Source organism: Coccidioides immitis (genome assembly GCF_000149335.2).
Source record: "Coccidioides immitis RS genomic scaffold supercont3.1, whole genome shotgun sequence".
NCBI classification, from domain to species: Eukaryota; Fungi; Ascomycota; class Eurotiomycetes; order Onygenales; family Onygenaceae; genus Coccidioides; species Coccidioides immitis.
The window spans coordinates 1,553,865-1,569,627 of NW_004504310.1; the positions used below are offsets into that span (position 1 = coordinate 1,553,865).

Consider the following 15,763-nt stretch of genomic DNA (forward strand, 5'->3'; position numbering starts at 1 on the left):
TACATATATGACTATATTCCACGTTCTGGCTCCCATGAATCATAAAACTGGTAAAAGAAAAAGTCTGCCACCCAAAAAGACAAATGCAATGAGTCCGACATGCTTCGCGCTGGCCTCGAAAAGAAATGCCTGAAAAGAGAAAAAAAAAAAAAGAAAGAGGACAGCTCGTGGAGGATATCATCAGTCCCCCATAACAATAGTCAGAACCGAAATAGAAACAAAGACAAAAGAAAGCAGTCAGCTCGCGATAACGGGTATTCGATCGAGATAAATATTTTTGGTCTCTTAACAACACCCTCCCGCCCATCCAGTCCCACCTCTCCCCATCGCGTCGTTTACCCCCAGCGTCACCGTCCTCTGCAATTTCCCACCACCAGTTCTCGACCCGCTCGTGCTCCCGTACCCTTTCACCCCACTGCGGCGGTCATTCAGATCATATCTCCCAGCCTCGATATTCCTATATATCCGCTCTGCGACCTCCAAAAACGCCCGCTCTACGTTCTCACCGGACTTGGCGCTCGTTTCCACATATCGCACCACGCCGTTAGCTCTGCACCAGGCTTCAGCCTGGGCGCGGGTGATGTATCCTTCTCCGCGCTCACGGTCGGCGTCCTTGACAAGATCGCTCTTGTTGCCGACGAGCACGACGACGATGCCTTCCTCGGCGATCTGCTGGAGGTCCTGGAGCCATGCTGAGAGGGAGGAAAAGGTGGGCGGGCGGGTGATATCGAAGACGAGGAGGGCGCCCGAAGCGCCGCGGAAGTAGGAGCGCGTGATTGATTTGTAGGTCTCTTGGCCAGCGGTGTCCCAGAGGGAGAGCTTCATGCGTTTCTGGACGGGTGGTGCGGCCTGGGATTTGGGTTTCTGCGGAGGTGGTGGGAGGCCGGAGGAGAGGTGCTGGGGAGAGGGGTCCGGGTTGGCGTTGCTGGGGGAGGAAGAGGGCCGAGAGGAATGTTTAGATGCGCTGGGGGTTTGGGTCTCGGGGAATGAGGTAGTGGGGATGTGCGACGGTTGGAATTGGGATTGGGAAGCCTCATCGTCGTCGAGCTCGTCGCTAGCTGGAGGGCCGACGGGGACGATGCGAGAACCAAATTCGACGCCGATGGTGACGTCGTGGGTGGTGGTGAAGCGGCCTTCGCAGAGGCGGATTGTCAGCTATATCTAGGGAGTTAGAAGCGGTGCTATGGATGCGGGCATTGAGGGACGTGCGTACGCTGGATTTGCCGGTACCAGAGTCACCGATGCAGACGAGCTTTGCGATGTAGTCCCATGGCGGCTGGTGCGACATGAAGGCTGTTTGGGTGTGTGAGAATGTTGGCCGGGTAATCCACAGACGAACGGCCAGTCTGCTTTGGAATCTTCCTGGCAATGATGGCTACGGATGCACAGACACAGGAAGACGAAAGGCTGAGATCCCAGAGGGAAGCGGGGAGGAACGAAAGGTTGGCCCAATTCCTGTGTTGCTGGCCGTTGGAGCCAGTTGACGCAGGCAAGCTTTGGCGAACGAGGATGGCGACGTGAGCTCAGCAGTTGGGGGTTGGTGAGGGACTTTTCGGGGGTGGTGAAGGGTGCCTGACTTGGCGGGTTCTGATAGCTCTTCCGGGGTGCTGTGGAGGCGTGTTGTGATACCCAATTCCAGTTAAGCCCGCCCAGTCTTCTAGGCCTTGCCGCCTGCCGCCACAGCCGGAACTCAGTCCGGGTAACAATGCAGGGATGGGCCCAACCAGCGGCCCGCTCTGCTGCTGCTTCTGCTAGTGAATGCCACCGCTGTTGCTGCCTGTGTGACTCGCCCGCTCTCCTCCAGGCAGATGTCCTCGCGCCGAAGGGTCCCTCTGCCGCTGCGCTCCTCCTGACCGGCCTCCTGGCCTCTGGGAACGCTCTCCGGCTGGCGTTCTGTTTTTTTGGCTGCGATAACATGATGATATCACACTTGTAACGGCCGGTATCGAAAGCGGTCATGGGTCATACGAGCACATGACTGCGTTGCACGGAACCAGTCCCAACATCGCCTAGCGCGTTACCCTCACCGCAAAGATAAACCTGGCGCTAGTGTAACGGTACTGTATGGACGTTGTCACACCGTCAATTGCTTCACTCGGGCGGTTGATCAGCAGCCAGCCAGCCAGTCAATCGCGATCCAACCTCGTTTCGCCCACTCATCACTTCGCTCTCTCGCTCTCTCTCGCTCTCCCGCCTCTACGATCCTCCTTCGAGTCTGGGAGGCCAGGAGAACTCCAAAGGAACATTCTACGGCGCTTTTTGAAAGTCCCGGCAGACACCTTATCCTCCTACGCATTGCATCCTACGTTCTCCTTGGGCTCTTATAGTTATTGCATCACCAGCATCACCAGCTTACCCTCCACCACGCTATATATATAATTACGACCTCATGAAATGCCCTTTTTGTTGCCTGTCGTTCCCAACCCATAATTCGGCTTTGGCTGTGTTGTCTTTAATCCTTTCTTCCATTTGAGCCTTTCTTTCACCTCTGCCTGAGGGTAAGCCGGTGTTTCTCAACTAGAGTCTAATATTGACCGCTCCTCTCCGAACCCTCACCTTCTTCCTCAAACTTTTGTGAATGACTTCGAACCGCCATGTTTTCAGAATGTAAGCTCTTTCAACCCTGTGGCCACTTGGCATCCTGTATATAAGAGTTAACCAGCCTCTTGTCTAGATGCGTCACGGTTTCTTGCACAGTCCCAGTCGAGGATTGGCTTCGCTCCCGATAGCGCTCAGAACACGCGTGACCGCCAGAGACGGCCAAACCAGTCGTCCTCAAGGTTCCCAGCCTCGAGATCCTACCTCAACCGTGGGCTGGGAAACCCATACAACCAAGCCGGCTCCTCACATCTACAGCTTCCCTTCGGTCGGGGTTCCACGCAAGCTCCACTCTTCTACAGCACCACCGATCAGTTCCGGGAGGAGGATGATGAACAAGAGCATGAACGGGAGATAGCGGATTACTTCGCTCTCCAGCGATCTCGGAGGAACTTTGGTGCCATCCAGATGGAGGAATCATCGGAGCTAGAAGGGGGGGAGGAAGGGAACGATAGCACCGAGCATGCAGATGGCTTTGGCCAAGGGAGGGGAATCAGAAGCTCCTGGCGTGGAGGCAATGCCAGTGGCGAGCCTTCCCGGAGGACAGGAGTGGAAACATTGCATGAGCAGAAGGAGGAAGACGACGACGCGCGATCTGCGAGCAGTAAAGGAAAAGGAAAAATGGTTGACGTGCGCCTGGAAGATTCGGTGCCAAACGATATGGTTAACCTAGACAATGGATTACACTCCGAATTTCACGATGACAATCCTCCGGCTGTCCAGCAGTTCCGACGGTCGCCCTTCGCAAACGATAGTTTTCAGGCCAACTCGTCATTCATACCCCGCGAAACAGACAAGCAGACTCTATTAGATCATCCTCAACCCCCTAGCCCCGGGCAGTCGGAGGCACCACGGTCGGTGGCGTACGACGCAGAACCTCCCATGCATGATGCTTTTTGGGGACATTTGTTTTTACTATCTCTAGCCGGCCTTTTTGCGTCGTCGTTGATGGTATATCTTCATACGTCAGAGCCGTCAGGAAAGCCCAGACTTGGTGATACGATATATTCGACCCTTCACGCATCTTTCTATCTTCTCGGGACATATACGCTCGTTTCTATATTCGTGTCGCTGCTGTGGCTTGCGCTTCTCAAATCATACGTTCGACCGTTGGTTTACGCAATGTTAATTGCTGTTCCGGTCATATTATATTCATTTGCTCTCTATTCATTCGTCTCTAGTTTCAAAGGCTCGTGGCATGGTGCAAGCGTGCAAGATAAAGTGATGCGGTGGGGATCATCGGTTCCGGCGATCATGGCAACGGCGTGGGTGTATTCCGCGGTCAAAGGTCGCCATTCCACTGGAAAGGCAATCAGCATCTTGGAATTTTCGTGCCGGATCCTTAGCGCCAACTCCCCGTTGCTTATCGTGGGCCTTGCGACTCTGGCACTCATTGCTGCGTGGACATGGGCATGGATTCTGATGTTCACTCGGGTATTCCTTGGAGGCCACTTGAGCAAGACAAAGTCTATATTTATAATCAACCCTGAGAGTTGGTGGTTAGGCGCATACTTCATTCTGATCTACCTCTGGTCTCTCGGGATCATTGCCGGAATTCAACGATCTGTGACCGCTGCCACTGTCAGCCAATGGTATTTCCATCGCCTCGCGGTTCCATCGATAACCCCTCGCCAAATAGTGCCTGCAGCGCTCTCGTTTTCCTTGACGACAATGTTTGGGACCATTTGCCTCTCCACATTCCTCTCCCTTCTCATCCGTCTCCCTTTAATCATCCTGCCACGACGACTGTCGTCCTTGTTATCCCTGGCAGCCTACTCGATCATCCCCACGCCAATTGCGGCTTTGACAAACCCGTTAACATTGACCTACGCTTCTATTTTCACTCAACCCTTAACTCCATCGGCTAGAACTCTTAGCCAGCTCACCTTCCTTGCACCTTCATCCGCGGCAACGACCATCCATCCCCATTCGTTCTCCAGCAACTCCAGACACGAAGCACCCACACTAGTCCCGTATCGCCTTGCCAAACTCCTCCTCCATGCCACGCGCTTTATAATGTCGCTTGCACTGGGCTTTGCAGGCTGGGTCTCAAGTGCTCGAAAGCTGCAAGTATCTGATGGGAGCAGCACCGTCCGTGGCAGCTTATACGCGTACGTTGTGGGCATGCTCGCCGGGGCGCTTGGATGGGGAGTGTTAGCAGCGATGGAAGGGGTATTGGCGTGCGTTTTGGATGCAGCGGTGGTTTGCTGGGCGACAGAGGTAGGGACGACACGCAGGGAGGTTAAGTATTGCCGGGAAGCTGGGTGGCTGTTCGGAGGAGGAAGGGAACGCCACAGAGAGGAGGTGTAGATGGCTTGGAGAAGGCCGCTGTTGACTCTAAAAATCATGGCGATAGGGGGTCCAATCTTCACTTATATTTGGGGACAGCCTTTTCTTTTCTTTTCCTTTTTCCCCTCCCCTTCTCCCCTCTTTTTGAGGAGATACATAGAAGAGGCGTACTGCGGTTTTCGATACTACCTTTCTTTCTGTTCTTGAGGAAAAAAAAAGTATCTTTCGTTTCTTCGAGGGCACAGGAGCAATATTCTTCTTTTTCAACCTGGGTTAAGCCCTTTTCTTCTATGCACGTGCCTACTCATACAGCAAAAATCCTTGATCAAGGTAAGAGATCGAGGATGGGCAGGGGGGTAAAAAAGACGGCTTGAGAAAGTAATGACACAGCTCGGAGACATGTAGCTAGGCCCCCTTTTGATTATCCAATTTTGCACGATTAATAGGCTCAGGTTAATACAATCGACTTTGCCATTGGTTAGTTAAACCGGATTTCCGCAGTTTCCTTGCAAGGATGTGCGTTTGTATATGATGCTCTTTGTCTATGGGTTCGCTGGGCAATTTCAGAGCCGTGCACCTATGTTGCTAAAAGCCCATATCTCGGGCCTAATTGGGGTTGGCTAGCGAGCTAGGGAGCTCTGGGGACGGGTCTTTTCCCCCTAGTTAACTATGGGGCGGGGTCTCGGTGTGGAGACTGACCCCTTGGCGTGCATCTTTTTTTTTTCCCCCCCCCAGAGGAGGTTGAGCAACCCCAGGTACGGAGTACTAGGACAGGCTATCTCATTATCAATACCTATTTATACTTCAGCTGAGTTGGCATTTGGACCATTTCTCTATTGATAGTAATTGATACTATGTGCTCCGTATACATAGGTAACAAGTTAACTATAGAGTATAATCACTTCATAGATCCTCTGATTAACTAGCACCTAAGTTAACTGCCGCATCTTTTTCTCTCTACCTCTACATAAAAGTCAAACCACACATCCCATTCACACCATATGCACTCCTGTGTAGGCCGGACGAGAAAAAAACAAACCAACCCCTCCCCCGGGTTCATGGTATCGTTTTAAGAGCGGAGATGAAAACAAAACAAGACAACAGATGCAAAGACAGGCAAGTGATGGCAAAGTCAAGACCTAATGAACCACATATAAGTGCGTGACGCGGGAGGTATCAGTAGCAGAAATAAGGGTAGAAAAAAAGGGAAAGCAAGTCGTATAAATCGTACACACCTACATATGCTCCCTTCCAGGCACACTGGCAAATATCTAACATGTAGCTATAAGCAAATAAAAATCAATCACAAAAGCAAATGACGACAGATGGGGTATGTAGTTTAAGCCTGTCCAACTGCAACGAAAACAAAAACAGATGCCTCCCTAGGTCCAAGCACCTACTTAGCCATATTAGATTCAAAAAGAGATGCAAAGAAGAGAGACCCATCTTAGCAGCAGAGATCCCTCCTTTTCCTCCTCCCACTTCTAAAGCTTCAATTTATTAATCCACCTAACGTCTTCTTTCTCACACCACTCCCGCATAAACACCGTGGCAAATCGGATGCCTTCAATCACACCTGTCGTCCCTGTCCCCGGCGCCATACCACCACTTCTTGGCATCGGCAGGAAAAAATCACCACTGTACTTCCCAACCTTCAACACCTCTCTACCTCTTTCGGCAAAGTTCCGGCTCCGTCGTTGCCACGTCATAGGATACTCACGCGCAAGTATAACGTCGGGGAGTAGACGACAGCCTTCGAGCCAGAGGCGATTTGACTCGCGGTGGGACTGAGGAAGACGGTTGCGGAGATCGATTAGTTCCCGGATAACCTTGGAGTCCTGGGCTAGCGTCGAAGGTTGAGATGAAATGTCCGCATCATCACTGCCGGGGGTGGGAGCGACCGCCTTATTTTTCTGGTTGGAATTGTGGCTATTGGAAGGTTCACCCGGAAGCGCAATGGAAGCGAGGCGGTCGAGGTCAAGAGTATGGACAGCTTCATAGATTATAGCACCTAGAAGTAAACAAAGTCCATGTAGGTGGGGATATGCGGCCGTGCGGTGGGCAACGGCCTGCCAGTAGGGAATAAGTGAGTGCCAGTTCGATGACTGGCGGGTTTGGCGACTAAGGGATTTGGATTTATCGTCCGCGATGAATGCAAGGGAGAAACAAAGAACAGCTTCAATAGCAGTCGCGGCACTGAGTTTTGCATCTCTGCTTTGAGAACCACCTGACCTTCCTTGATCTGCGAGCGGGTCAGATGCATGTTTAAGTTCCCGACCTAGGTCCTTGTATTTCTGCCATTCATCGCGCCACGCACGCCATTCCGCGTCATGCGACTTTGTGGACTGGTTGTCTGTGGATAATGCCGGTGAAGCTTTGCTGGTTGGCCTCTCATCAAGTGCACCAGCTGCTTTAGCTATTGACGGTTTTGCTTCGCTATCTGTAGATTCTGTACGTCGCATAGAAGTTCCTTTGGTACCGGGTTTCACTTCCTTTTTGGGAGTTGGAAATTGGGCCTTGGGCTGCTGGCCGGAAGTTTTAGAGTTGGGTGTACCTTTTGGCTCGGAAGATGTCGGCGCGGTCGCTTTTGGCTTCTTACGCGCTGGGCCTTCGGAAGGAATGTCATCTATTGGTGGAGGACGTTTACTTCCCAGGGACGATTCTCGCTGTTTTTCAGGAGCTTTTAAAGTCGAGGGTGGCTTAATTTCTTTTTGATCTAGTACATCCTCCTGAGGTTTTGCCGGGCGTTTCTCAGCTGGAGCTTTGCGCCTGGTTATTTTCAACAGCGCTTCGATTCGCTTTCTGTTTTGGCGCCCGTACTTAAGTCTAACAACGAGTCTCGGCTTTGCTGGAGTTGCAGGCGCCGACCTGCCAGCGGAGGACGATGGCACAACACTGCCTTGTGCGGTAACAGTAACTTTCTTAATGGGACGATTTGTCAGCGGAGCAGGAATTGGGGAGCTTTTCACTCCAGGTTTCGCAGCGAATGAAGTATTTGGCGTTTTAAGCTTGGTATCTCCCTTGGTACTGGAAAATGAGTCTTCGCGGGGCCGGTTACGTTCTATGGACTTGGATTTGGTCGCATCAGAGTGGCTACCCGTAGGCTTGGGAAGACTTTTCCTAGCCGCGGATGGTGGTGCCTTTTTGCTCTCCTCTGAAAGCGATATTTCTTCTTCAAGTTCAGGAGGGAGCGTTGGAGAGAGCAGAGGAGGTATACTCGGGCCAGTGGTGTCCGGAGGAAGAGTAGGTGAAAGTAACTCAGGAACGGCTGGCGGTTTCTTTAATTGTATAAGGGGTTTGTCTGAATCCTCTTCACTGTCCTTTTCGGATCGTGGCTTCTTGCGATGGGGCGGTGAAGATTCATCAACAGGCTTTGAAGACGGTGATTCCGGCCTTCTCTTGGGAGCAACATCCTCCTTCGTAGAAGTAGAAGCTTTAGGGCATTGGCCCCTTCTGTTCGACGGAACGTCCTGCTTGAGAGGTGAGGGTTCGGTCTTGTTGCTAGATCCCAACGCGGGAGTTGGCGGAACGGATGTCTCCAACGCTTTCTTGTAGTCCTTGAAACTTATTTTCTTTTTCTGCTGACTGTTCTGTGACGGATTGTTTCTCATCTTCACTGCATGTATTCTAGGTTCATCCTCCTCGATGATATTTCCATTCCCATCGGACCATCCCCCCACGGCGACCAGGAGAGTGTCTTCGGCCTGACGAGACAGAAACGTCATGTACTGGAGCTGCTCCTCCTCTGGCGCAAACAAGCAGCCCTTGCCAACAGCCCAGTTTGTCACTGTTCGGGAACCCAGCCGGAACGGTTTCTCCGTCGGCACGGTGAGGAGGTATGGGTGGTGAGGGAAGACGTCTTCCGTGAGACGCTTGAACCGGGAGTTAATATCGAGAAGGTACTCTGAATGCGACCTCTTCTTGCTTGGTGCAGACTTGGAGATGGTCTTATTGGAGGCGGGGAGGGAAGTATCGTGGTCGAGTGGCATTATAGAGGTGGAGAGACAGGGAGGAAGAGCTCTGATCGGCCGCAGAGATCAGCGGAAGTCGATAAGGAAGGGAGTCACAGGCAAAGCTGGGAAGAACGGCGAAACCGGGGGGTTGAGAGTTTGAAAGTGAAGAGCAAGCGCAGAGCTCAGATAAAGGCATTCGAGCTCGAATGTTCAGGCCATGGGAAGGACAGTCGGGGGGAAGGGAAACGAAAGAGCAGAATTGATGTGAATGCGCCTGGGGCTCATTCAAGAGCTCGGTGCCTGTGACAATAGAGAGAAGTGCGTCAATAGTGAATTAGGATAAATGGGATTCATGAAGCTCCGCAAGCTGCTCAGTCGGGCCGGCTGAACAGGCCAAAACAAAATGGGGGTGTTGTTGACTTTCAATAACAGGGCGGGTGAATGCGCTGCCCGGCAAGGTTCCACAAGCAGCTAAAGGGAACGCCAGATGACTTTCAACACAGTGGGACAGCCTCAACGCAGACGCGCGGGGACGGATAGAGAAGCAGAGAGAGAAAAGAAAAAAAAAGGCGATTTTTCGTTACTCTCCTCCAGGAGCAGCTTCTCGTTCCCCGATGTCGCAGCCAGGCGTGACGTGACGGCGGCGAGGCGGCCCGTCCAGCAGCCAAAGGTTCTGGTTCCGCTCAGCGACGAGAACCACGGAATCTCATTGGCTGGCTGAGTCTGTGCCCACGATCGGCGAAAGCGTGGCCAGCTCGCATAGGCACGGCCATAGGAGTTGGGGGTGTTGGTTAGGCGAGCGAGGGCAGCGATTGAGTGGCAGGGAGATGGGAGACGGCCACCCAGGATCAACTGGCGACGGAAGAACAAGTTGGAGTGTTGGGGGTGGGCAGGCGGGCGACGACGACGAGGAGGACGGTTTGGCAGTGACGAGAACTGAGTTTCGGGGAGTTTGGGGCCCAGGGCAGCCCGGCGAGTTAGCGGGCTGGCTGGGGGGTCTCGGTGGGGTTGCGCCCACAGTTCCGGCGCCTACAGCCGCGCAGAAGGACGGCAGAAGCCACCGAAAAGAACAGCCTGCCAGCCAACAGTTAACAGTACTCAGGCCTCCCCCGGGGTTCATCTACTAGCTATAGTCCGATAAACTGATTAATGGAGCACGTCCTGGGCTTCGCAGCTACTGCATACAAACGCCTCTCCAAGCAAGCTTGCCTGGCGTGGGGTGCCATCGCTGCCGATTCCATCTTAGCTCCTGGGCTGACCACAGAGTCACGGACGGAATTAACCAGCAGATCGTGGCCAATGCGATCATCCGATTGGCGATCATTGCTTTTTTCTTCACCCACCCTCCGCTTCCTTTTTCTGGGCGTTGACGTATGTAGCTGTCATCACCCGAGAGGAAATGTGAATACGGAGTACGGAGTACGAAAGAAAGGAATTCGCATGTATGTTATGTACATAGGTACGGGGTACCGAACATCCTGAGAAACTATTCTTGCTCGGGAGATATCTATTGCATACATTAGACAAAATATGCTATTGGAGAATTGAAGCCGTTGATGAGGAGCCGGGATCTAATGCACCTCTGCCAAAGTCTAAAAACGTAATGGCGCATTCGAGATCTTTCTTTTTTCCTGCTATCATGCCTCAAAACATCCGTTTTTCCTCGCTTCTGGTTTCATCTCAATGCCACACTCAGTATCAAGCCCCTTTCCAGGACGGACCTCTCTCTCTCTCCATGAAAACCAAAAGGAAGGCTACTCCCGCGAAGGCAACCGATACCTCCCAAAACAAATTTCAACGCATCCAAGAAAACACCGGTGACGTCGCCGCTCAGAGGCTCCCGGAAGCTCGCTATGAATGAGCGTTCGACAGAAGTTGCCGGATATCCGTATCAAAGATGCGATACGACGGTTTCTAGAAACTGATGATCGCTCTCGGCCAGCGGTGCTTGGGATGTAGGGAGCAAGGTGTTGAGCACCATCCCCCGGAATCAAGGCTGCTATCATTTGGAAGATGATCCACTCGGCCGCGGAGGACGTTCTATTAAAGTGAGCAAATAGACCAAGACCCAGTGCCAGGATCGCGAATCCAGCGAAGTGAAAGGATCCATATTTGCCAACTTATGAAAGAATAATGACGGCCCCGGCGACGGAGGCCAACGTGACATGCAGTAACTGAACACTTGTGCGGGCTGATGATGAACCAAGGACGGCCTGGAGATAGACAGGAAGGAAAAACAAAAAAACACCCAGTACAGGAGGTCAGTCAGGGAGAACTTGCTGATATATACGACCAATGACATGCGGTGTGTGAAAAGCCGGGGAGGTGTCACAAGTTCCCTGCAAAACCTCGAGCTCTCCTAGGCCATAAAGAGAACCATACCACAAAGACGCATCATGAGCGGGATGACTATGCGCTACGATGACCAGGGATATCGCGAGCCGCCATACGTTGAGGCGTAGAGTACAACGGATGTGGAATCTATGATCATAATATTACTGGCGTAATGGATGCCCTTCAATCGTTTAGTGACGTCCCTGTCAAGCTGATATTTAGATTTCAAGAAGAAAAGCAAAGATTGATGTCAAAGAACCATCTCCAGGACGTTTTGTCTACGATTATTCCGCCTATAAATAGGCCTATTGACGTTCCAATCGCGTACACCATCAAGACAATGGCAATATAATTGCTACGCTCCCGCAATGGGACGAGATCGGCTACTATAACATCGACAATCATGTTGAACCCGCTAATCGCAATCCGCTGAACCGCCCGTCCTGTTATGAGCATCTCTATGCTACAGATATTGAAATTATGAATATCGTCACCCATCCCCTTCCGAAAAGATTCGACAAATTGTCCGAAAAGCGGCTGCACAGCGGCGCTGATGAAATATAATAGTTGCTAACCACAACATGCGTCCCCTTCTGAAAAACCAGCCACTTTGGTGCCTAAATCGAGAAAAGGATCATACAAGTGACATGCATACTCCGTACATTGTCAGAAAATAATGCATTTGTAACCCAGACATAGCCATCGCCGATATCCAAAGCTCGCACGATTGTGGGGAAGGATGTAGCAATCTCTGTGATTTCCAGAGCTCCAAGCAAGCTGGTCACACAAAGTGAACATATAATTGCCCAAAACTGAAGCCCCTTCTTCGTCACCGGCACTTTCGAGTCAAGCTCCTTTGCGCCCTCATGTTGTGGCACCACAGCCGTGTCCTTTTTTCTGATTGAGCCATGAAATGAAAGAGATTTATGCTCGAAATATAGAAAATGCAAAATGAAAGCAAAACTTGTTGTCTGGGCAATGGATGAAGCTGTCAGTCAACAACTCATTTCCCAAAGATTATATCTTCGAGACGGAACGTTGCTTTGGAACAGCATGATGACAATATATGCCAAACTCCTATTCATTTCCAAACAGATTCTCCCGCCATCCCTATAGCGGATGTCGCTTCGATATAGCCCGAACTCTTGAACATATGCTTGTCGCTTCATTGAGCCCCTTTTTCGGGAGCATCATATGTAAAATCCCCTTGTTCGGATGGTTCCGAACAATGTGCTTTGGCCTCTAGTGAAGAACGCGAAGGCCATTCTATAGATATAGAGACCCAAAGTCATCATGCGTCAAGAGCCGAGGAATCATCACAACCCATTGGTCGAGCATTTCGACGTTGTGCAGCCCGGGAGAGAAAAGGTGTTCATCGGCAGTCGTCGGCACAATCCAACCTATTTGGAACTAACTTGTTAATACCATATCAGGATTTCGTTGGTCCGAAAAACCCTTACATTTCTGAGATCTCACAGTAACCTAATTAGGAATTGTGCGAGAACCATAATCCAAATAGAGAACTGTTGGAGCACTGTAGGATTCCTATTACCTTTCTGAGAATGCTTCCTTTCAGGAAATGAGCTCAGTTCTAGAACATAACTGAAATTTGAACCATGAGATCAGGGGTTTTGTTTCAAATTGAAAGAATCTTTTCTTAATTTTGAAAACTAGGTAACTACTGTAGTGACACAATTCCTGCTGCTTTATAGATCACCCTGACTGAAAAACCAGTTTTGGAAATCTTTGCTGCTAACATTGAAAGTAACATTTGCATCAGCTTTTTTAGCATTCTCATTTTCAGCACCCTTCTCATTGGCATTCTTGTTGTTGGCATTCTTGTCAGCATCATTCTTGTTGATATTCTTGTTGTCAGCATCATTCTTTTCAGCATTCTTCTTGTTGGCATCAGGATTTTTGACCACTGGTGTACTTGGCTTTGCAGAAATGACAGTTTATGTCAGAGTCACATTATGAGAAGAAGACACACTCTTTAGTGTCATACTTTGTTGCTCTGTTGGAGTAAACAGTCAGTATATTTCAGGAAATGTTATTTGCACACATACTGGTTGAAAACAGAGAAAATTGAAGACTCCTGATCAGAGTCAGGGTTTTGAAAACAGTTTATGATAGCAAGAAGCTTAAGCAGATCCTTTTTGCTTCAGAATCAGAAGCACTGTCAAAGAAACATTTTAACTAATTTACTCTTATTAGATCTCTTTTCTAATTCAATTCTAAGAGAATATCTTACAGCATGAGAAGAAAGAGAGTTATTTACAGGCAGAGCTGAGCAAGCAGCAAGAGCTGCACAAAGACCTGAATTAATAAGTTGTGGCATATTCTTTTGAAAGTTAGAATCTTCACCTTAAAGATGAGAAGTGAAGTGAACTTACATTAAGAGCATTCTTTATATTGGAGACTGCAATAAAGTTTGTCTCTTGAATTTCCTGAATTTCTTTCAAGATTACAGAAATCTCTTGAAGAGCTTTAACAACTTCACCATTTAATGCATCTGACTTATCATTAATGGAAGAAGTCTCTTTCAGCATATTTACAAGAACAGTTTTCAACTTTTTGTTAATAGCTTGAGCAAAAGTAATAACACTCACTTCATGAGTGTTTTTGATGACAGTGTTTGTTGTATTCACTCATTTGAAGTATGCACTTTGCAACTCAAGAATCTGATTAATTATTGTCTCAGGAAAGTTACAGCAATGCTTCTTGTCTCATAAGCAGTTTGAGCAAGTATTGCTAGAGTCCTGGACATTATTACAGGGCTTTTCAAGATTTTTCAGGGTCATATATGCTGTAACATATTGTTGACAGAAGACTGATGGCCCATCTGAAGCTTTATCTTTTGGTTTATGGTCTGGCTTGTTCTCTTTCAGGGTTCCACACATGTTCACTATTTTAATGTGTTTTTCTGCAAAATGTATCAGCTTTTGCTAATCTCATATATCTCAGATCACCTACTTCTGCAAATTGAAGTATATTAATGAATTCAAAAAGAAATACCAATGGAAGAGAGAAAGAGGGGGTGGGGAAACAAAGATTAGAAAGGCTTGAAAAGAGAGAGAGAGAGAGAGAGAGAGAAGAGAAAGAGAAGAAGTTGTGAAAGGGGTTGTTTATATATGTGAGAGCTGTCCTGATTAGATAGAGCTTTATTGACATGTGCTCTACTAGATGTGTTGATTTTTATATTATCTACACAACCCTGACAAGCAATCCCCCAGTGGATTTTTGGCAGGAATTCTTGAAAAGTTGATTTTTACTATACAGCTGCTTTGCCTGTTGAATTATTGTGAGGATTATTGCAGCTTCAGTGCTGCTCAGATTTGGATTCTATATCATATATATATACATGCTAATCAATGTGCAGATGCCTCAAGAGAGCTTGATATCACCAATTCAGCATTTTGCAGTTCACTCTTTCAGTGAAGCCTCACCTGAAAATCAAATCTTTGTAAGAATTACTGACTTATCAGCTCCAGAAGCTGAAGCTCTTGTCTTCTTCTTGGTCTCCTTTCTCTTTTCTGCAAAGTTCTCTTTGTTGACATTCTTATATTGCAGATGTTGTCCCATATAGTCCTAAAATTCAAGAATTTCTCATCATGCCCCAATGGCTTCCTTCTTACAGCCTGATTTCTCCATGAGATTATCATGCAGTTTGACCTGCACCACCAAATTGGTGTATATCTCTAAATCAAGGTCAGTAATGCTCATTATCTTATATTTGTCTTCAATTCTGACATATGCTTGATATACCATTGCTCTAATTGCTTTGATTTCTCATAATTAACAATTGGCTCTGCCCAGAAGAAAATCTTAAAGAATTTTTCAGAATCAAAGTGCTTTGCAAAATATGCAAAGAGTTTGTTGGAATTCTGGCAACAGTACATGCTAATATTAGAATTGTTCTTGTGGTCAATCTTCTTTACATTCTTGACATGCTTCTGCTAGCAGTCAGTAAAAGATCTCTCAATATTATGGAGTGGCATACTAACACTCATCTTTCTCAATGTTTTACATTTCCAGCCCTTTAAAAACTCCAGAACAGATACTCTTGCTGAACTGAAGACATATAAGTCTTCATTGTTTATTTTATATACTTCCTCTATAATTTCAGGAAGTTTTTCCTTGCTGAATGTTATAAGATACATTCACCTTACTTACTGTTTCAGGGCCTTCTCTTTTGACCAATTCTCTCTCTCATATTCTCCTGTATCAGAATGCTGAACTCTTCACTTGCACTTCTTGCCCCTTTTCTCATTCTCTTTGCCTTTTTCAGAATTCTAATCTTGTATATTCATCCTCTGTATGTCTGCATTGATTCCTGTGGTGGCAATGTCATCAAAGTTGCTCACATTGAATTCATCAAAAAAGAAAGCTTCACCATCCATGTTGGAGAATTTAACTCTAAAACCCTTGTAGAATTTTGAATATACTATAATCTATATCAATTGCAAGCTTCCTGACCCCAGCATGAAAGTGATTATTCCTGACTTCATATTCTATCAGCAATTTCCCCCACATTTTCTGTTGACAGGTAACAGATAATCTTCACTTCTCAAAAGAGTAATCAAAGACAC

General features: G+C 48.4%; 7 protein-coding genes across 7 annotated transcripts; 1 reads left to right on the forward strand and 6 right to left on the reverse strand.

Moving 5' to 3' along the window:
- Window position 1: 1 nt before the first annotated feature.
- Window positions 2–1,552, reverse strand: CIMG_02549 (small GTP-binding protein). The gene is made up of 2 exons (XM_001248777.2): window positions 1,214–1,552; window positions 2–1,155 (listed from the first exon to the last, which is right to left on the reverse strand). The coding sequence occupies exons 1-2, from the start codon at window positions 1,286–1,288 to the stop codon at window positions 286–288; spliced, it is 945 nt and encodes a 314-aa protein (XP_001248778.2). The 5' UTR covers window positions 1,289–1,552; the 3' UTR covers window positions 2–285.
- Window positions 1,553–2,386: 834 nt separating this feature from the next.
- CIMG_02548 (uncharacterized protein) lies at window positions 2,387–5,374 on the forward strand. The gene is made up of 2 exons (XM_001248776.2): window positions 2,387–2,607; window positions 2,675–5,374. The coding sequence occupies exons 1-2, from the start codon at window positions 2,595–2,597 to the stop codon at window positions 4,906–4,908; spliced, it is 2,247 nt and encodes a 748-aa protein (XP_001248777.1). The 5' UTR covers window positions 2,387–2,594; the 3' UTR covers window positions 4,909–5,374.
- A 412-nt stretch (window positions 5,375–5,786) lies between these two features.
- Window positions 5,787–8,881, reverse strand: CIMG_02547 (uncharacterized protein). Its single transcript, XM_001248775.2, has one exon. It carries the CDS (start codon window positions 8,874–8,876, stop codon window positions 6,372–6,374), a length of 2,505 nt encoding a protein of 834 aa, XP_001248776.1. The 5' UTR covers window positions 8,877–8,881; the 3' UTR covers window positions 5,787–6,371.
- A 293-nt stretch (window positions 8,882–9,174) lies between these two features.
- CIMG_12662 (uncharacterized protein) lies at window positions 9,175–10,226 on the reverse strand (the record flags this gene model as incomplete). Its single annotated transcript, XM_004445582.1, has 4 exons — window positions 9,175–9,311; window positions 9,425–9,869; window positions 10,026–10,081; window positions 10,184–10,226. The coding sequence occupies 4 exons, from the start codon at window positions 10,224–10,226 to the stop codon at window positions 9,175–9,177; spliced, it is 681 nt and encodes a 226-aa protein (XP_004445639.1).
- Window positions 10,227–11,101: 875 nt separating this feature from the next.
- CIMG_12663 (uncharacterized protein) lies at window positions 11,102–12,343 on the reverse strand (the record flags this gene model as incomplete). Its single annotated transcript, XM_004445583.1, has 4 exons — window positions 11,102–11,321; window positions 11,503–11,744; window positions 11,837–12,162; window positions 12,268–12,343. 4 exons carry the CDS (start codon window positions 12,341–12,343, stop codon window positions 11,102–11,104), a joined length of 864 nt encoding a protein of 287 aa, XP_004445640.1.
- A 537-nt stretch (window positions 12,344–12,880) lies between these two features.
- Window positions 12,881–13,723, reverse strand: CIMG_12664 (uncharacterized protein; the record flags this gene model as incomplete). The annotated part of the gene is made up of 5 exons (XM_004445584.1): window positions 12,881–13,106; window positions 13,165–13,188; window positions 13,241–13,333; window positions 13,453–13,490; window positions 13,568–13,723. 5 exons carry the CDS (start codon window positions 13,721–13,723, stop codon window positions 12,881–12,883), a joined length of 537 nt encoding a protein of 178 aa, XP_004445641.1.
- Window positions 13,724–14,378: 655 nt separating this feature from the next.
- Window positions 14,379–15,184, reverse strand: CIMG_12665 (uncharacterized protein; the record flags this gene model as incomplete). The annotated part of the gene is made up of 5 exons (XM_004445585.1): window positions 14,379–14,516; window positions 14,649–14,762; window positions 14,810–14,846; window positions 14,940–15,130; window positions 15,179–15,184. The coding sequence occupies 5 exons, from the start codon at window positions 15,182–15,184 to the stop codon at window positions 14,379–14,381; spliced, it is 486 nt and encodes a 161-aa protein (XP_004445642.1).
- Between the last annotated feature and the right edge of the window lie 579 nt (window positions 15,185–15,763).

Bases quoted from the DNA above. Each gene is read 5' to 3' on its own strand.
- CIMG_02547 (XM_001248775.2), bottom strand. From the start codon at position 8,876: ATGCCACTCGACCACGATACTTCCCTCCCCGCCTCCAATAAGACCATC.
- CIMG_02549 (XM_001248777.2), bottom strand. From the start codon at position 1,288: ATGTCGCACCAGCCGCCATGGGACTACATCGCAAAGCTCGTCTGCATC. The intron at 1,156-1,213 runs GTACGCACGTCC...CCCTAGATATAG, and splicing joins CTGGTACCGGCAAATCCAGC to CTGACAATCCGCCTCTGCGA.